The 20,829-nt window shown below is 36.7% G+C and overlaps 3 protein-coding genes across 4 annotated transcripts; all 3 read right to left on the bottom strand.

Annotated features, from left to right (window-relative positions):
* Nucleotides 1–535: 535 nt before the first annotated feature.
* Nucleotides 536–5,331, bottom strand: LOC125794041 (uncharacterized). The gene is made up of 9 exons (XM_049473444.1): nt 5,313–5,331; nt 5,051–5,103; nt 4,786–4,870; nt 3,884–4,534; nt 3,079–3,144; nt 2,809–2,863; nt 2,426–2,616; nt 2,171–2,258; nt 536–921 (listed from the first exon to the last, which is right to left on the bottom strand). The coding sequence occupies exons 1-9, from the start codon at nt 5,329–5,331 to the stop codon at nt 771–773; spliced, it is 1,359 nt and encodes a 452-aa protein (XP_049329401.1). The 3' UTR covers nt 536–770.
* A 180-nt stretch (nt 5,332–5,511) lies between these two features.
* LOC125794055 (uncharacterized) lies at nt 5,512–11,437 on the bottom strand. 2 transcript variants are annotated; one of them, XM_049473491.1, is made up of 9 exons: nt 11,102–11,436; nt 9,077–9,098; nt 8,698–8,822; nt 7,613–7,645; nt 6,692–6,781; nt 6,502–6,573; nt 6,192–6,280; nt 5,980–6,082; nt 5,515–5,691 (listed from the first exon to the last, which is right to left on the bottom strand). In XM_049473491.1, exons 2-9 carry the CDS (start codon nt 9,081–9,083, stop codon nt 5,545–5,547), a joined length of 666 nt encoding a protein of 221 aa, XP_049329448.1. In that variant the 5' UTR covers nt 9,084–9,098; nt 11,102–11,436; the 3' UTR covers nt 5,515–5,544. The 2 variants fall into 2 exon arrangements, with proteins under 2 accessions (XP_049329449.1, XP_049329448.1); XM_049473492.1 differs by lacking the exons at nt 5,980–6,082; nt 6,192–6,280 and having other exon boundaries at nt 5,512–5,691; nt 11,102–11,437.
* A 1,019-nt stretch (nt 11,438–12,456) lies between these two features.
* LOC125794053 (GTPase IMAP family member 8-like) lies at nt 12,457–20,515 on the bottom strand. Its single transcript, XM_049473458.1, has 4 exons — nt 20,376–20,515; nt 17,482–17,529; nt 16,473–17,135; nt 12,457–15,585 (listed from the first exon to the last, which is right to left on the bottom strand). Exons 1-4 carry the CDS (start codon nt 20,389–20,391, stop codon nt 13,256–13,258), a joined length of 3,057 nt encoding a protein of 1,018 aa, XP_049329415.1. The 5' UTR covers nt 20,392–20,515; the 3' UTR covers nt 12,457–13,255.
* Between the last annotated feature and the right edge of the window lie 314 nt (nt 20,516–20,829).

Raw genomic sequence — 20,829 nt, 5'->3', positions numbered from 1 at the left:
ATACAAGGTTTTAACATTGTAATAATATGCAAGTGGTTTACAATGAATGTTGATGTCAAGTTCTTGAGACACTTTAATGAGATGTATAGAATGCATTATCTGTCAATTGTAATTGTTTTAAGTTAATAACTACCACTGTCAGAAATATAAGCCCTCTTTCTATTGCAGTATTTGAAAAGAAAAAGAGGCAAACGTGTTAGAATCATAAGATGTTTTCAACAAATGATAATGAAATTCCTGTAAGTTAACTATGAGCTGCTAATTTATAGTTGAGTTGAGATTCTCTTTTAAAAACATCTGCAAAACCCCCAAGTAGTCAACTTTGTAATTGCATAGAATTGTACAATGTACTTGTTTTGGAAATACCTTGATTTAGATGAGTTTTCATAATTCCTACTGTGTGGAGTACCACAATTGTGTCATGTTTGGATTTACTGAGAAGCTCTTTCAAATGTATTTGATTTGTTTATTTGATTTACCAACTGCTTCACACTGGGATTCTCCAATATGGTGGAAAAATAAAATAAACAAATAATAAAAAGGATTGTAAATCTTTATTTACAATTACATTGTACACACAAAAACAATATTCAAAAACTAAAATACGTACATAACAAAGTAAAAAAAACAATCCCAAATGTATTTTTAGCAACAAAGTAACCAACACATATTGTAGTTAGTAGGCATATAACAAGGTTTCAAGCATGAAGCTAGTGTATATAACTATGAACATAATGTAAGCAGACAAAACAGTTGAAATTGGTTCTAATTCATGATTGTAATGCTTTCATTTTCTCTTTAAGACATGCATCAATTAATTCAAAAGTGCCTTTTATAACTGCAGGCCCAAGACCGTGAGTTGCCAGGTCAAATGTATGCCAGTTCGTCTCCAAAGCTTTTTCCACAGCTTTTAGGGTCTTTCTGCAAATGATAAAAACAAAAACAATGTTTATCCTTCCAGTTAAACTTGATAGCAAATGTTGTATGTCACTGATTCTTGAGAATTTGCATCACTAAGAAAAATGCAAATTCTGTTGGAAATGAAAAACATTTTCACGAATAAAAACAATCAAGGTTATAATCAGGGGCTCTTTTGAAAATATATAAGGATGTTTTATAGGTTTAGTTTTAATTAATAATTTATATAATGATTATTAAATGATTATATGCTGGGCTATTACCTACAAAATCAGTTGTCCTCTGTTAGGAGATTTTCATTTCAATTTATTAAAACTCTAAAAGTAATAATTGAATTAAATAATATCTTTACCACATGATTATTTTGGGGTTGCTTAATTTGTTCTACATATTCAACACCTCCATAAGATATTTATAAAAAGCAATACAATCAGGAAACTACAAGGTCAGCTACATTTCTGAGGACCCCATATTCAAACCTTAAGCTCTACAGCATGTTTCAAGATCACGTAAGCTCCTGAACGTTTCCTGTTTTCTCTTAAACTTAAATTCATATTTTTGGACACTGCTACTCTCACAATCATAACATGTCAACACTCTAAGTTTTATAAAAAAAATTACATTAGATTAAACAAACTAGATATCTGAAGCAGCTAGCAAACAGAGGGGAAATAAGATGGCTAATGTAACAACTCATGAAATACTATGTGAGAGAGTAGATTTTTTTCACCACTGTGAGTTTTTCTGTTTGACAGCGGTGACAGACACCCCCATATGGTCCTCAACAGAGTATAATATAGAATATAATTACTGATCCAAATAAATCATTAACCTTTCATTAAATTGCACATTATTACTGGTGGTAATTACTATTTTTTACTATGATGATTTGATATTTGATGATATGAAGATGGGGTACTTTTAATAATGATATTGCTTAATTTTATCTTATATTCATTGAAAAATGTTTATTACAGAGCTCAGCTATAGTTATTTTTTGGACCAAATAATTAAATAAAGTTGTTGACTTATTGAATTAGGCTTAAAGTAAAAGTTTTTTTTTAAAAAGTACACTTTAAACTATACAAAAATTAATACAAGTGAATATTTATCAGCATTTATGTGTACCAAGAATGGCAGATAATTATTTAAAAACTCTAAACACATTAAAGTTTCACGGTGACACCAGTACATGAACAGCCAACACCTTAGTCTATAATTATATACCTTTAGATTTTGTAAATTAACTTACCTGCAGTCCTCTGTTTTGGCCATGCCTTCGTGGACATTTCCATCCTCTAACAAGGCTTGACCCACTTTCTTCTGGGGTATGAATTTAGCTGCCAAATATCATCAGCCAGGTCACGACATTCATCTAAAACAAAGTCATCGCAAAGAACATAATTTTTGATGTTAGAATTAAAATATGTACAAATATATATCATATAATAATATGTGTGTCAGGGTGTGTGTGTGTGTGTGTGTGTGTGTGTATTTGTGTGTGTACCTTCACAAAGTTTGGAGCACAGTGAAGTTAACTTTGTGCGTTTTGAAGGATTCACCTCCAACTCTGCCAACTTCTGTTCTATGTTTCTTTTTTGACCTTTGGCCTTTCTTAGATAAGCCACCACAGTGTTTGCAGAGTAGCTCTCCGGTTGAGCACATCTTCTCTGCAGTTCATCAGTTGTGACCAGGTATCTGAAATATCAATAATATATCTATGATCTTGAGGAAGCTGGGGTGCTTAATAAAATGCATAGGATGCACAGGATTGGGGAAAAATGACTCGAAACATATCAATTCATTTATTTAATAACTGCGATTTCAACACAAATGGAACTGGAAAAAGAAACAGGTAATTGAATAGAATGTTAATTAATTAAAATGTACCTTTTTGTTTGGTGGAAGTCTGATACTTTTAAAACACTTTCCACGATGAATCCTTCTGTAAAACAAATAAGACAATTCAAATAAATGTAGGCAAATGAATTGCTTTATCCATAACTTGATGTCTCTGGATAAGCCCAGTAAAAAATAAAAAGTAGGGGCACCGAGTGGTCCAGCGGTCTAAGCGCTGCCACTATGAGCAGGAGGTCGCAGGTTCGAACCTCAGCTCATGCAGGCTTCACATGTATCGGAGGAAGCATGTGTTAGTCTCACCCTCCTGGTGTGTTGGGGCATTACTAGTGATGGGGGGAGTCCTAACAAGTGGGTTGGGTAATTGGCCTTGTAAATTGGGGAGAAAAAGGGAAAAATTAGAAATAAAATTATTAAAAAAAATAAAAATAAAAAGTACATTTAGTCCTGTGAACATGCTCCTCCCAAATATAACGGAATCATCTGAATTATAAGTAATTCAGTCAAAATATGAATGTTGCTACATCTAATCTAATATTGCTGTGCAATGACCTTACTTTTTAAAATTAACGTTTTTTTTTTCAAATGAGGTTAGTAAAGTTTCTGTGGCAGTAGTAAATTACAGTTTAAGAAGTTATAGTTCCTAGTTCTGTGATACTTGACAATACCCAACAATGATAAGGAATTTGCTTAAAATTATTTTACAATCAGATTTAATCATTTTCAACAATTACCAAAACTTATTTTTTATAAGACATGGAGTGCTAAACGGACCTGTTGTTTGTCCAGTCATATATGACAGCATTAAGCGTTTCTAGGACTGCTAAAAGGTAATATGCAAATACAAAGATGGCTTAAGATCCAACCAGGCAATGCTTTTGGTTAGAATAATTTACCTGGAAGACCCATCATATTCTACTTTACTACTCTTCTATTTGGAATGAAAACACATTCCAAAAATGTACTACATCATGTGTAAAAACTATTCCAAAACAAAATTGTTTTAGAAGATTTGTATACAACAAATTAACACAACATTAACGCCCTTGAATTGAGCAGAAGTTTAAAGTTTGGGCCAGTTACTCTAGTCATCTAATTTTCTATTTACTTGTCTGATCTCCTGGACTTTGTCCTGAAATATCTTCTCCCTCAGCTTCTTTGTCTCTGCTGCTTTGTCCTGAAATATCTTCTCCCTCAGCTTCTTTGTCTCTGCTGCTTTGTCCTGATATATCTTCTCCCTCAGCTTCTTTGTCTCTGCTGCTTTGTCCTGAAATATCTTCTCCCTCAGCTTCTTTGTCTCTGCTGCTTTGTCCTGAACTGTCCTCTCCCTCAGCTTCTTTGTCTCTGCTGCTTTGTCCTGAAATATCTTCTCCCTCAGCTTCTTTGTCTCTGCAGCTTTGTCCTGGACTGTCCTCTCCCTCAGCTTCTTTGTCTCTGCTGCTTTGTCCTGAACTGTCCTCTCCCTCAGCTTCTTTGTCTCTGCTGCTTTGTCCTGAACTGTCTTCTCCCTCAGCTTCTTTGTCTCTGCTGCTTTGTCCTGAACGGTCTTCTCCCTCAGCTTCTTTGTCTCTGCTGCTTTGTCTTGAACTGTCTTCTCCATGAAGAGCTGTATAGTCTTTGTTGCTTTGTCCTGGATCATCTTCTCTTTGAACTTTATCATAATTTTGTCCTGAACTGACTATTTCCTGAACTCCTGTGTTGTCTTGGTTGCTTTGTCCTGTACTCTCCTCTACCTTAACTGGATTTCTTCTTTCCTGCCCTATTAAATGCAAAACTCAATAATTGAATCTTTTAAATAGTAAACAAACAACATTTGAAAAATAACAAAGGCTAAGAGAAAAAAAAAAACTTTAGAGAGCCTATCACTTCATATTATAGTATATAGTAGTGGATCTCAAGGAATTGAGAATCCTATTGCGAATACTATTATGAAAGCATACATTTTTCATTATTTGACTCAAATGTCACATTTTATGTTCATTATAAGTTATTTACACTAAAATTTAGTACCTTTGCAAAAAAGACACTTGCTGTCCTCTGGATTCACAGGTAGACATTTTGCATGGATATTTGCTAAACATGTTAAGCATTTGTCCTAGAAAAAAACATTATAAATGATTACATCAAGTTTATTTTTATTTCTCCACAATTAATTAATCTTTTTTTCAAGGTTAATTTCAAGTTTAGTAAGAAAATAAATTTTACTCAAGGTTAGAATTACAGAATCTGTAATGTTTATATTATGTATTAAAAGGTGTAAAACTGCATCACTTGCCTTGCTCTTCTTAGACACTGTTTTATGACAAATGCCACAAACACCTGACCTATCTAAAACACAAAATAAATTTATTTACTAGGATTAAAACAGCAAGGAACCTAAACATATGTACTCACATAAGAAACCAATTACAAATTACATATTGGCACCTTCATTTTTTTCTTTTTCAGCAATTCTGTTGTAGTTTAGTTTTTTCCTGGAATACCAACTCTTGACTTTAGCTGTTTGATAGATGGCCTCACATTTGACTGTAGAATACTTTGGTATACACAGTTCATGGTTGACTATAAGTTGCCCAGGTCCACATCTCTAATTTGGTGTAATGGCTGGACACTGTTTTAAAAGCCTTGTGGTTTGTTTATTAGGCTTTGCTGTCATGTTCTTTTTAGAAACAAATTTAACATGCTTCCTTAGACCTGTATTGTCAGACACGTAGCTCTTGTTTTTTTTTATGTTTTTCTGAGCATTGCACAGTTTGCCTTTGGAGTGAATCAACTGGGGCATACACTGTTAATATGTGAATATATATTATACTTGCCAAGTGACTTGAAAAGAAGCAGACCCAATCGTTGTCTTTCTTCATGTACTGGTGGGCATGTAAGATACCCCTCTTCCCCTTCCAGAAATGTCTCAGCAAACTACAAAGATGATAATTGCAATCAATTACAGCAGTCTAATACATTTTTTTTGTTTAGCTTGTTTTACAAGTGTAAAAATATTTTTAGATTAGATGGTCTTTTGATCCTATTACAAATTTCCACTGTAAAAAAACATGCAACTGGCATAAACAATTTACACAACTGTAGTTTTTGCAAAATATGTTCCCAAAAACTACCATTATTTTACCCTATATACACACTATATTGCCAAAACTATTTGCTTACTCATTCAGCTAATAATAATATAAACAACAATAAATATTTCACCACAGCTGTGAAAACTCCACAGGAAATAGAATCACTCTGAAGAGAATGGTTCCTTGTTGTCCTTTTCCATGGTCCGTGGTAGCCTTTTGCTGCAGCAAATGTGCTGGAATGTAAGCATACATGGCAAATATGTATCTCTGTAAAACTAGTGTTTGAAAAATATATATTTCAAACACTTGTTTTACAGATATATATAAAATCTTTCTTCCTACCTCCAGTTGTTTTTAATTTTATCATATTGCTGATCCTGTTCCCCAAGCGAATTGAGATATGTTATAGTACGATCTACAAAACTGCAGTGCTATAAAGAAATTTTGAATATGAATGAATGAGACATTTCTACAATCAAGGATCTTATTTTGCCAACAAAATGCTTTTAATTAAATAGCAAGTACTGCATGACTTTTGCAAATGAGTGACTTTATGAGTGTGTCAGTATCATGCATTTAAGCAGTTATTAACACATTTGCATGTTGAACCATGTAGTACTATGTAAATCAAAACTTTCATTTATTAACTTACAAAAAAAGTCCAGTGATTCCCGTGTTCCAAGTAAGGACCAATAACCTCCCTTGTGTTTTTAAAGATGTTCCTCTTAGTTGAAGAGAAAACAAAAACAATGTAAAACTGAAATATAATTTTATATAACTTCATATAAAATAGTGTGAGTCTATGCAAATAAAGCAAGAAAATGCAAGTTAAAAAAGTTTACCTTGATAAAATAATGGCTCCTTGCCCTTGCTCCCCCATCAAGAATATGAGACAGAGTATGAGCATTGATTGCTAGTATACCTGGTCGCTTCTAGAAAAAAAAATATGTACACAGAATGCTTACTTATGTGACTTAATTACAAATGCTTTACAGTAAGTGAAAACAAAGCAAATGTTTGCAATTGGGTTTTGTTTTCAATACAAGGTAGCCAACCTTTTCCTGGAGTAGAACAGGATGTGCAAGTTTTTGTGAATCAGAGGCTGATCTTTTTAATTATGATTAACATGTCCTTAAAGGTAATATGGGGAACAAGTCAAGTTATTTTATTTCTTTGCAAAGAAGTGTAATTAGCCCTGCTTTAGTGGAATTAGTTTATGTAAACTCATCAAACTCACTGTTTGTGGCACTGCTGGGATTTTTGATTTATAGAAACTTACCAAAACTCTATCTATTATTAAAAATAATTTATTATTGATATTGACAGTGGTGCTGATCTTAATACAGTAGAAATGTTGTAAGCAGAGCTAAAGCAGCAGTTTATAGAAAAAGAAACACACCAACATAACACAGCCAAATATGTTTAGTATGGAGGACCAGGCTAAAATTCCTCCAAGCCGATATGCAGGACTAATCTGCAGTTATCGTAAACTTTTATTTGGAGTTATTGTTGCACAAGGGGCAACACCAGATACTGAAAACAAAGCTTTACATACTTTTGCCACTCACAGATTTGTAATATTAAATAACTTTTGGTTTGATGATTTCGCATGAACCAGTTTCATTAAAACCGGGCTAATTACACTTCTTTGTAAAGAAACGCACATTTGACAAGTGCTCTCCACTCATGCTATCTTAATACCCAGAAAATAATGATTAAGTATTGTCATATATTGTCATTCATAGGATTTAACAATCTATTACCATGCTGAACAGATGGAACAAGGCATCCATGATCTGAGGAAAAAGAACAAAGAAAGATAGTTAAAAAACAATCAGGAAAAAACTTCTAAAAGTGAGAGATGCATGTAGTTTTGTGTTGACAAATATTTTTGGAGCCCAGGCCGGTATTTCAAGAAACAGTGATGTTTGAAGAATAATGTTAAACTATCAATGCAGACAGTATGAACCCAAGATATTTCATGTTTTATCTCATCACATTTGTCATTTGTATATATACGTCCACTCCTGCACTTTAGGCCTGCAACACATTGCATCACACTTTGTAACATTGCCATTCCTTCTTACAACACTTTTGACACCAAGACATTTGACACCAAGGGCCCTATAGTGATCTATAGCGCACTAGTTAATTGCACTTTGTGCAGCTGGATTTAGGGGCATGTCCTGTGTCGTGAGGGCGCAAAAATTACGCCTTGCGCAGCTCTAACGGCATGTTTTAATTCTCTTAATTAAGGCTCTGGGTGAGGTTTATTTTTCTGTGGTAAAGAAGTGATGGTGTGTGGTATAGTGAATGGGGAGCGCAGTGCTCGTGGTGATCGTGATCCAGCTCTGCGTGCGCGCGACTGACTGTTGATTTTAGTCGGGTTTCACCGGATTAGACGCGCAATGCTTTTTTCCGCAGCCAAAATAGAAACACGCCAGAAATTTACCTGAACACACATCATTTCCAGACCACCATGCCCATTAGCGATAATATATTCCAAAAGTCCAACGCTATTTTAAGGACGTGTGTGCAAGGCGTAAAAATAGACTGTTGACTGGGTATACGATGGTAACTTGCCACGCCACGTGCCCTGCTACGATATGGCCCCAAGGGTACCAAACGATGAAGTGTTTTAGGTGTCATTTTGTCCCATACTTTCTGCAAACCTTCTAAACCTTTTGCTGAAAATCTGGATAGTCTTTTGTCTATCGCCAACAAGGCTCCTAAACCAACATCCGATACCATGTGCATAAATGTTTCTGATTTTGGGATTGTGCCACAGTTAACTGTTTACAAGCGCATATGGAATAATGAACAGAATATAGAAATGAGGAACAAATACCTCGTCAGATACTTTGTTGCACTCCACAAGGGTTTCAAAACTTTCCATGTAAAGTGGATAAGGCCCAACACTTCCAAGTCTTGCATCCTGTATATAAAGTCCTCCTGACCTCAAATCTTGTAACACTGCAAAAGAAAAAAGTTGTAATATTTATAATATTTTAGTTTGATTATTAAAATACTAGCCTAACATTCTGTTTTTTTTTAACAAATTATATTTTTTCTAGATTAAAACATAGCCTACAGGCATATGTATTGCTATGTACAGCAGCTCTTGTATACAGTATTTTGATAAGGATACCAACGGTCTTAACATTGTTTACCTTAAATTAACTTATAATTAATAGTGTAGGTGTGATAATGAAATGTTTCATACTTACCATTCATTTTCTCAATAATTCCCTAAAACACAATGAGGCAAGATTAGAATTGGTAAAACATAATTTTAATCATAGTTTCAGTGTCTAAAGAAAATACAGCATATCAAACCACCATTTTTTGAATATTCTAACAGCTTATATCATGTATATAATGTCCAAAAACTAAACTACACTAATATGTATTACAGTTCTCGGTATATAATACACTAATGCTAAACTTCAGGATTCAATATGGGTATTGCACAATTTTACAGTACAATACAATACCCTGTATATAGTAGAGTATTGCTCAATTAAAGGATTCTATGTGAATATGATCAGCATGATAAAAGCCAACCCTACAGCCTTAAAAACATTTTAATCTAACATGATTTGCACAAATAAACAACAGTTCTGCTGCCCCAAGAGCAGCACTAGTTGGTATAAAATATATTATTGCTAAATATGGCTAGGAATCAATTATACTGACCCAAAATGAACAATAATATAAATCAGTAAGATGCAGTTCAAATTTATAGTACATTGCCGCCGCCTTTACAACTACTGTTCTGCTGCCCCCAGAACATAACCCTGTACCCAAGAGTAGCAGTATTCTTTATATAATATAAACATGCTAAATTTCAGGATTTAATATTGGTGTTGCTCAATTTTACAGACCCAAAATCTGCATTAAAATTAATCAGTATAAAAAAGCCCAAACATATAGTTAATTACTTCTGATTTTTAAACCAGTGCTTTGCTGCCCCAAGAGCAGCGTTAGCCTCTATATAAAGTGGTAATGCTAACCCTACAGACTAATCTTGTACATGTTTCAGTTTTCCTGCCCCAAGAGCAGCATTATGCTGTGTCTGAATTTCAAATGCTCATCTGAAACAGTCATCATGCCAATGGTTCAATTCTGCTGCTCCAAGAGCAGCAATACGCTGTATGTAGTCAGATATTCTTCAATTAAACAAACCTATGTGAATATATGATTTAATCCTCCTAACCCAAAATGCAACATTAATCATGATGATAATCAGGATGATAAAGGCGAAACTTACAGTACATTGGAAGCAGTTGTGTAACTCATAATTTAAAACAAAACCAAGTTCTGCTGCCCTAAGAGCAGCGTTATAGTACACCTATGTTATATTTAACAATTCAATGTGTGCATCAGTACTAATTGACATCACATTATAAATTACATTTGCTAAACTATTTATATATTTGAAAATCATATTTACTTTGCAAAATAGGAACAAACAAACAAAAAAAAAAGAATTTTGCCCTATGGCCCGCTTGCAATACCTCTGCAGCCCACTTGGGGGGTGCGGCCCACAGGTTAAAAAACACTGTTATAGAGTCTTTTATGTCAATAGATCAATTCGTCTGCCCCCAGAGCAGCAAAAAACTATATATTAACGTTACAGTGGCTTATAACACAGCACGAGACACATTTCTACAATTCCTGTAAAGCAGTATAAAACTTTTCCATTCTCAAGTTGTGTTTGTATGACTTAATACACTACTACACATCCAAGTAAGCAAGAGTAAATATACCAAGCATGCTAGCTAAAGCCTGTTGAACACTGCTATTATCTGACTAACATTAACAACCCCTATGCAATTTTTATCCCTCATTTCATATAATTGTAGATTATATCAGACTGAATATTGTTTAATAGCTGACAAATGTCTAGCTGACCTTATCAAAACTACTTTAAACTATGGAGCTAATTAGCTAACCTAAGTATCTGAACTTGCTAGCTAGCAAGGTTAGCTGGCTCAGTAGCCTAATAATGCACACTATTATTTTAAGTTCATTTAATAAGGCATATCTGTTCCCAAAATAAACTCTTTAAAATAATAATAAAAAAAAATACTTAATTACTTTTGCTATTTTTTGGCTAGCTGACTATCGAAAATACTGTGCTAATCTTGCTAGCCAATTAGCCTGAAAATTCACACTACTGTTTCAAGTTAACTTAAAAAGCTCTTATTCAGTACATTAATATTATTTTAATAAAAATAAAAGCATCTTACCTTCAAAAACTGTGATTTTTCACTCCTCAAAGATGGCTGGATCCAACTGCCCGGTCTTTTTTTTCATTTAGCAGATCCTGCCTTTTCCCCCGCCTCTTCTTTAAATTGATTGGTTGTTTCTCTGAACCAATCAGTTTTCTTTCTGCCCTCAGAACCCTTTTGTGTAAGTAAAACTCCCATCTGCGGTCTTTTTTTTCATTTAGCAGATCCTGCCTTTTCCCCCGCCTCTTCTTTAAATTGATTGGTTGTTTCTCTGAACCAATCAGTTTTCTTTCTGCCCTCAGAACCCTTTTGTGTAAGTAAAACTCCCATCTGCAGGATGTTGGCTGTATAGAAAACTCATGTGTTGGCTAGCTTGCTAACTAGTTAGTTACTAACTAACTTGGTTACTGTAAAAAATAGATATATCTTGTAGTTTGTCTAACTACAGTCCTGGCAAATAACGTGGGTACAGCATCCTTCTTCAGCTTTCACAGTCCACCCTTTTATTAAAATGTTCTGAACTTACTTTTGTCTCCACATTAATCTGTAATACAAAACTGAACATAAAATTAATGTTAACACAACGCATGCAAATGTACACATATGTAAGACCAGGCTACCCACCATATTAACTAGCTAGCGAGCTAAACAGGCTACTAAAGAGTTATGGCTTGATTAAGGGTTCCTTCCATTCGTTTTGACGTTAAAACAAGAAAATAACCAGTTTAAGGTAAATTAAGCTCATAACCGGGTTTATCTAGCTTGCTGTCTCTGCTAACATTCATCTGGTTGGAAATGCTGGCTGGGTATTATTAATATGACTATCCTTAGCTAGATAGCTAGCACAGTAACATCTTAGACGGAAATGGTGATCTCTACTGATTTTCTAAATTATAAAAATGTCTTTCTTTTTAAAGAAGTGCATTTGGGAATGCAGCAGTGGGGTGGCATTGCCAGTACCCAGGTACACAAAGCTACTTCTGTACCTCACAGCTTTGTTTTGTTAGACAATGGTGATGTAGGTGAATAAAGCATATCTCACTTATAATTTAATTTTTTACATAATTACACACCTAATAAAAATACGATTTTTTTTTTTGACTGGATCTTCTCTTCGAAGTTGTTTAGTTTTTTTTTTATTAAACTGTGTAGAATCAACTCCAGTAATTCACATAATTTGTACCAACTGTGTTCTGTTATGTTTGTTTACCCTTTACCTGTAAATGAGATGTGGGTGGAATTAAAGGGAACATCTGAAAAAGGGACTGACAGGAGGTCTCTTTAAATCCAGAGAAAAAGTTACTGCAAAAAATAATTGCAAACGTGTTTATTTTATTTTTTTTGTTTGTTTGTTTGTTTGTTTTTTTGAGGAGGGGTTAAAGCATGGATTTGGAATTTGGCCTGTGTTAGTGTTAGATTTAGCTCTGTAGTTCCACTTCTCTTCAGCAGGGTGCACTAACACACATTGTAACAGCAAAGCAACACTATGCTTTAGGCTTCTTAATTAGGATAAATACTGAATTGAATACATAATGATGCCATGATAGCATGCCAGATGTGTCTTTAAGTCTATAATCATAATTTTGCTAGTATTGACCCATGCCCTTGACTGGGTAGAGAAGAAGAAAAGAGGGGGAGGGAACTCAGAGTATTTGGGGTGGAGGTCGGGGCAGCTTCGCTGTAAAGCGTGAAGCTGAAGCCCCCCCTCTCACACGAAGAGAAACATGAGGAAAAATAATAAAATTAACGAAGGAGGAAGATGGGGAGGAGGTGGGTGCGAGGTTGTTCAACGAGCAGGTAGAGAGGAAGTGACGTTTTTAAATAGGGAAGGAAGGGGGAGGAGTGAGGGCGTGGATAAACTCCCAAAACTTAGTTATGGATACATAATTCCACTTTGGAGCTTGTCAATATATCACATTTTTTTCAAGTGTTTTTTTTTTTAAACAATAAGAACACCTTAAGAATTTTTTTTTTTCATTTACTTACATTTGTCTTTTTCCACAAGAGATTGATTATATACAGTAACTGCCAACAAATAATCTAATGAAAACAATGTATAGGCACTATGATACCCTAGAGAATTTTTGTTTTGCTTATTTAGAAAATATGAACAATGTAAAGTCAAACATGTAGATTATAATACATATTTACATGCTCTTCTCTCTCATGCCTTCAGAGAACAACACACTGACCTTTCGTGTCTTTCTTTCTACCCTTGCCGCGATTCACCGCTTCTGAGATTTCCTCTTCCAGCAGAGGCATTAAATCACTGATCAGCTCGGCCTGTGCTCGAGCCTCCATCTCGTACTGGATCTTAAGTTCATTTAGTCTTTTCTCAAAACGGTTCTTCATCTCCTCGTGCTCTTTATTTTCTCTCTCTTTCCTCATCCTTTCTTCCTCTTCTATTCTTCTCAGCTCTTCCTGACACTCTCGTTCCAGCTCCAGCCTCTCCATCTTTTTCCACTCTTCCTCACCTCCTTCCTCCTCACACACTTTTCTCTCCCTTCTTTCTTCCTTATGCTTTTTATCCTCACTTTCTTTTTTCATCCTGTCTTCCTCTTCTCTCCTCCTCAACTCTTCCTGTCTTTCTCGCTCCAGCCTCTCCAGCATTTTCCTCTCCTCTTCACTTCCTTCTTCCTCACATACTGTTCTCTCCTTTCTTTCTTGCTTACGCTTTTTATCTTCGCTTTCTTTTTTCATCCTGTCTTCCTCTTCTCTCCTCCTCAGCTCTTCCTGTCTCTCTCGCTCCAGCTCCAGCCTATCCAGCATTTTCCTCTCCTCTTCACTTCTTTTCTCCTCACACACTTTCTGCTCCTGTCCTTTATTCTTTTGCTCTTTTGTTGTTTGTATTGAAATGTCCTTGTTCTCTCTCTTAATCTGCTCTCGCTCCATCTTTTTCCTTCGTTCGGTCTCAGACTGCTGGTCCTGTTTGTCTTGGTTTATGATTCCTTCAAACATTTTTATCATTTTCTTTGTGCTTTGTTTAGGATGTTCCTCAGCAGCAGCCGGTCTCAGGTTTGTTCCCGTTAGTTCTTTCTCTCTCTCTATTTCCAGTTCCTTCTGTTTTCTGTCCTCCCTTTTCTCTGTTACAGCTGTGAACAGCTTCATGCGCTTCTCAATCTCCTTTTTCACAGGACGTTGCTTCACCTCCTCTTGCTCTCTTTCTCTCTTATTGTGCAGTGTGTTCCTCTCTACTTCTTTCATGTAATCCTTCCTCAGAGACTTTATACTGTTTTGGATCTCCATCTTTTTCCCTCTCAGTATCTCCTCTGTTTTCTGCTGTATGGTCCTCTCTGCTAACTTTAGCATATCATTGGTGAAGTAATTGTTCCTGTTAAACTGGATCATTTCCTCGATCTTTCTGAGAAGCTCGCTCACTTGGCTAGAGTGGTTTACTTTGTTATTAAACATGTGAACTCGTCCGCCGCAGTCCTTGATCAGTTTGTTCACGTCATCATGGCCGCATCGCTCGACGTATTCCTCAATCGTCTCACCTGCCAGCTCATCTCCTCGAGTGAACAGAACTACACTGTACTTTACAGCCTCGGGTCCAAAGATGTCCTTAATTAGGTCTACAGTGTCCATCTCCTCCTTTGTAAATCTTCCAATGCTTAACACAATGATGAAAGCGTGGGGTCCGGGTGCAGATAGGGAGATGCACTTAGCGATTTCCTCTGTCACTTTTTCAGTAGTGAATCTGGTGTCAAAGAGTCCTGGTGTGTCGACAACAGCGACAGACTTTCCCAGGACTTTACCGAACTCTTTCTGGCACTTTGAGGTCACACCTCTCATGCTAGCCCTGGAATCGAATTGACTCAAACCTAAAATCGAATTTCCTGTTGCACTCTTCCCATTCCCAGTTTTCCCAATCAGGACTATTCTCAGACACTCTGCGTCAAAAGGATCAGCAGGCTTGTTTCTGGTTGCCATAGTCACTAACTCATCCAGTAGAGTTGGAACTGGTTTGAGGTTTCCATTTTCCATTTTCTCCAAGACTTTGTATCTGCCTTCACACATACTGAGAAGTTGTATGGTTTCGGAATCTAACCATGCAGCTACCTCTCCTCTATCAGCGTTCAACTCGGTTGTAAAAAGGACAATGCTGTTCTCCTTAATCCTTGAGCCAAAGATTTTCTGGATCTTCTCCAGCTCTCTCTTATCTTCATCAGTAAGAGGCCCAGCAGGAACGACAAAGAGAAAAGCATGAACTCCAGGATCATAGAGAGAGACACTGCGGAGAGTCTCCCGCATCACTTCCTCCTCTGAGAGCTTAGAGCTGTAGAGAGCTGGAAGCTCCACCAGGGAGATCAGACGTCCACATACTTCTGCCTCCCTCCTCACACACACTGAGCTGGATTGCTCAACATTGGGTTTAGAGGTATTTCTGTCCAACAAGAGGTCTAATAAGGATGCCTTTACTTCTTGGTTCCTCCCACACACCACCAGGTTCAGCTGTGGTTTCAGGGTCTTAGAAGAGAAGGCCGATGCTTCACACTCTAAATCTAAAATAAACAAGCAAAAATGTGAAATAATCATAATGACACAAAGTGATAAGCTTTCTGTATACAAGTCCGAGTCAGCTATTTATTACAAATCTGAAGGCCCTGGTGTACGAATAAGTGCAAGGCATGGCTCAGGGGAGCCAATGTGGATTGTGTCTCAAGTTTCCCAAGTCTTAAGTTAGACGTGAGTCCAATTGTCAAGTCTTTAGGTCTATCTCATGTCTACATTTCTGGTGTCTGGGTCAAGGGCCAAGTCTATGGCATGCAAGTCTAAGTGATCAAAGCCAGCACAATTTATGTTCTAAGTTATTGGTATGCAATTCTAAATGAGGTATCTAAAATAGTCCCAAGTCTCTTTTGTGTGAATCCATGTCTAGAATACAAATCTGAGTAAAGTCCCAAGTTTTTGGCAGACCAATCCAAGTCAGGTCTCTATGGTACAAATCAAGTCCCTGGTGTGTGAATCTAAGTTGTATCTTTAAAATGTAAATTTAAGTCTCAAGTCTATGCCGTGCAAATTCAAGTCATGTCTCTAGAGTACAATTTAATTCCTAAGTCCTCGGTGAGCAATTCTGAGTACAATCATCTCTACAGTACTAGTCTGGGGCATGTCTGTATTGCTCACTACTGGGTCATGTCCTAATTCAAGTACAAGTCTAGGTAAGGTCCTGAGTCCTTTGTGTGCAAATCTGAGTGAAGTCAAATCCAGGTTATATCTTTATAATCCACTTCTGGGTCATATTCTAAGTCTATGGTGTGCAAATCTTTGTCAAGTTTCTAGAGTATAGATCTGAGTCAAGTTCCTAGTCCCTGGTGTGTGAATTTAAGACACACCTGTCTATAGAGAGTACAAGTCTGGGTCAAGGGTCTGGGTCATCACTACTTACCACGATATATGTCTTCTTCCTCTAGTTTCTCCATATCTCCCCTCATCTGTATATGTTCAGACTTTCTGAACGGCCATTCTGTTGTAGGAGAAGCTGCTTCATGTGTCTCCCAGATAATGTGACTTCCTCCATTTTTTTCAATCAACATTTGAATCACTTTCACAAGATCAGCACAACTACACCCCTTCTTAATCTCAAAGTGCACGCTGCTGCACTCATCAATGATCTTCTTCACAAGGTTCTCCTGGAATCGATCAATGCTGGAGTCTGACTGCAGCTTTTGTGTTGTTACCACCAGGGTGTGTTTTTGGGACGCCTCAGACAGAGAGTGGAGGATGTGATACAGCCTGTCCCGGTCTGTCTCTGTGAAGTCGTCCGGCTGTAGAACCAGAACTAGAACATGAGGTCCAGGAGAACCCAGAGTCATGCACTCTCTCACTCTCTGATTCAGCTCTTCCACAGAGAGCTGAGGATGGAACAGGTGAGGTGTGTTGATGAGGGTGATGTTTCTTCCCTCAACTGTTTCTGAAGCTCTCTCACTGTGCTGCTCTACTGAAGGAGGAGGAGCTTCAGTATTAAAAGCATCTTTGCCCAGAATGAAGTTCCCCACTCTGCTGTTCAGGCCATTCTTTCCTAGCAAAACGATCCTCTGCTCCTCAGACACTGAAATATGAATGCGACAAACATTATAGTTTAGATATTACCCTTTGAAAGACTCTACACTGATCTGCCACAACGTTAAAACCACCTGTCAATATCGCATAGATTCCCTACTGTCAAAAAAACCCAAAACATTTCTGACCTGATAAAGCAAGCACTCCACAATTTTGTTATGTCTTAATTGTCTCAATTGTTGTTTTTTCATTGAGCGCTTATGTTAGGTAAAAGTACAGCTCCACAAGACCTGCCTCATGTTCTGGAGTGGTCAAGTGGTCTTAAACAGGGGTTCTCAACATGAATGAAAATGAAAATTTAAATGAAGCAGTGCTGTAATACTGTGGTTACTTACCATTGGGGGGTGGAGTTATGCTTCGTCTTCTTTGGACCTTCGCAGAATCTGTAGGGAAAGTATAATATAGTATCAGTGTCTTTTTAAAGTAAAAATTGAAGTGTGGCATCCCCCAAGACTTTTAAAATAATAACTGATATAACTTAACACATTAAATGCATGTTACTTTCATGTTAAAAGCCATGTCAGGAGTTAATTACTTGAATTTCTTGTTGTAAAGTTGTGAAGAGGTAGAGTTGGTATACAGTAAATAACTCTATTTGAGTAATGCTCTAATCCAGATTATGGCAAGAACTACTGAACTAACTAAAGAAAAATTACTTTTAAGAAATACATTTCAAGAGCTGTGAAAGTATCCTCAAATGCAATAGCAAAGATCATCAAAAATGTAATGATAAAACTGGCTCTCATCAGGACCACCCCAGGAAAGGAAGAACAAGAGTTACCTCTGTTGCTCAGGATAATTTCATCAGAGCTACCAGCCTCAGAAACCACAAGTTAACAGCACCCTGTACTTTGGTTTGTTTAACACTTTTAAGTTTACTAGATGATTCCTTATGTGTTCCTTTAGAGTCTGAATGACTTGAGTATTCTTTACAATGTAGGTAATATCTAAAAAAAAAAAAAACATTGAATGAGATGGTGTGTCCAAACTTTTGACTGGTACTTTTTGATTCGAGTCCCTGCATTAACTTTTATCTACATAGATTACATTTTAAAACATTAAACTAAGTTTTTCGGATGTAATAGTGAATTAAAACATTATATTTGGCAGTGTTGAATCGATATTAGTGGATTGATTGAGCGCGCTGTGCCGGGGGAGGAGTCAACAAAGACGTTCTATAAACTTGTTTCTTAATTTTCACTTTGTGAAGCTCTTTGGGAAACACTCACAGAACTGGATCGTTCTTTACTCACGTCATTCATTGGTTCGTTAGTTATTCGCTAAGATTGATAGTTTTTTGGGAAACCCACCCCAGGTCATTAACAAGGGCTTTCAGTGTAGCAGGAGTTAAATCAGAGAAATTCTGATTTGCAAAATGTGCAGAGCAGGTTGGGCAGGAACAGGATTAAGAAAATTAGATTTAAAGGTAGTTTGAGTCATGTGATTGCGGTTATGTTAGGTTCACAATTTCATTGTAACTGAAAAGGTAATTCTGTGGAAACATCTGAAAAACGGGGAAAAGAGTCTAAAAGCGGAGAGGGAGCGCATTTCTAGCACAGATAAACTGGGCAAAAGAGTCTAAAAGCGGAGAGAGTGCGCATTTCTAGCGCAGAAAAACGAGGCAAAAGAGTCTAAAAGTGGAGAGGGTGCGCATTTCTAGCGCAGAAAAAGAGGCAAAGAGTCTAAAAGCGGAGAGAGTGCGCATTTCTAGCGCAGAAAAAGAGGCAAAGAGTCTAAAAGCGGAGAGAGTGCGCATTTCTAGTTCAGAAAAACAGGGCAAAGAGTCTAAAAGCGGAGAGAGTGCGCCTTTCTAGCGCAGAAAATCGGGCCAAAGAGTCTAAAAGCGGAGAGGGTGCGCATTTCTAGCGCAGAAAAACGGGGCAAAGAGTCTAAAAGCGGAGAGAGTGCGCATTTCTAGCGCAGAAAAACGGGCCAAAGAGTCTAAAAGCGGAGAGGGTGTGCATTTCTAGTGCAGAAAATCGGGCCAAAGAGTCTAAAAGCGGAGAGAGTGCGCATTTATAGCGCAGAAAAACGGGGCAAAGAGTCTAAAAGCAGAGAGGGTGCGCATTTCTAGCGCAGAAAAACGGGGAAAAGAGTCTAAAAGCTGAGAGAGTGCGCATTTCTAGCGCAGAAAAACGGGGAAAAGAGTCTAAGTTGCCGTAATTAAGGAGTTTAATATTAAGAGACATCATGAAATTAAACGTCAATTTGACAAATCATAGTTTACACAACACTGTCAAAGATAAAGATAGTAAGTCAAGTGAAATGGTGTGTAAATGAAATAATCAGGAAAAAAGTATTATTTAAAGTGGTATATTTCATTATTTGTTTTATTACATAGTGTGGCCCGTGACTTCAAATATATTTCTCCTTCTGGCCCCCAACAAAAAAAAAAAGTTTGGACACCCCTACAGTAGGGAGAAAAAAACCTTATAAACTTTCAGTGTAAGTCAATGTAAAAAGAGTTTATTTCAGGTCATTTTGAAGAGCTTCTATTGGACTGTTCATCAAGAAATTTTGGCACAGTGTAAGGGGCAGTTTGTCTGTTCAAATTATGTAGTAAACTAAAAATCGACAAAAATGGAGATACGTGTTTTTCATTGGACAGCGACGATATATGGAATAATAATAATTAATGTGGCACCCACTATCAGGCCTTTGCCAGTGTATAGAGGTTGTGAACTAAATTGGTGTGAAGTAGACTGTAGGCAGTGCTGTGTATCTGGTAAAAAAGACAATTTTCCAGTAGCCAATAACAGTGCTGACACAGTTTTTACTGCAATTGTGTCTGTCTTCTATCAAGTCTACAGTATTCTCTTCACTAATAACTTATACCACAGAAAGTTCTGCAGAGGAAACTCTTATTGTGTATCACAGCCTTATGACAACGGAAGTGTATTTTTCATTTCTAAAACTGAAGAGAATTAAGATTTACAGATGTTATTTGTAATTTAATACTAGTGACACTGCTTTAATGTTATAATGATAGGTGTGGCTAACCATAGTTGGGGCAAAGATCACAAGAACTGTTTTTTAGAAATGTCAGCAATGAAAGTAATATTAAGGTTCATTACAGTTATATAATACTTATTTTTCTGAGAAATGATCTTAATATTCCTACTATGATTTGTTGTAGAAAACGACAGTAAATGACTGTCAATTCAACAAGATATAAACTGTGTAGATATACATAATAAGCAAAAGCCAGAATCCACTATAGAATACTTACGGACATCGGACTCCATTTGATTGATGATTTCCCCAGAAGGAATATCCAGAAAACATCCAGACTGTTAAACCGCTCGATCTTTCAGAGAACAGTATCCAGTGCTTGTCCTCAGTTTCTGCTCTAAGAACTTCCTTATTGGAATAAAGGTCATACTTTTACAGCTGTTCGAAGAGCACACCTGATCACACCCTTCACGCCACACACACACACACACACACCATGCAGCATTGAGTCCACCAGGGTTTTATCCAGCTGCAGAAACTGTGCTAAGTTTCTTAGACCCAAATTAAACCCAACCCCATTCCAATCTCAACTGCATCCAAACCCCATCCCCAATAATAATAACCACCCCATCCCCAAATCCATTTTAACATCAACTCTATCTGAAACTCAGCTCCATTCTACTGTATATTCCAAACCTATAACCAAAATACACCCTAACCTAAACCCAAAC

This window comes from Astyanax mexicanus, unplaced genomic scaffold, assembly GCF_023375975.1.
Source record: "Astyanax mexicanus isolate ESR-SI-001 unplaced genomic scaffold, AstMex3_surface scaffold_38, whole genome shotgun sequence".
Taxonomy (NCBI): domain Eukaryota; kingdom Metazoa; phylum Chordata; class Actinopteri; order Characiformes; family Acestrorhamphidae; genus Astyanax; species Astyanax mexicanus.
This window is presented reverse-complemented; position numbering and strand designations above follow the sequence as displayed.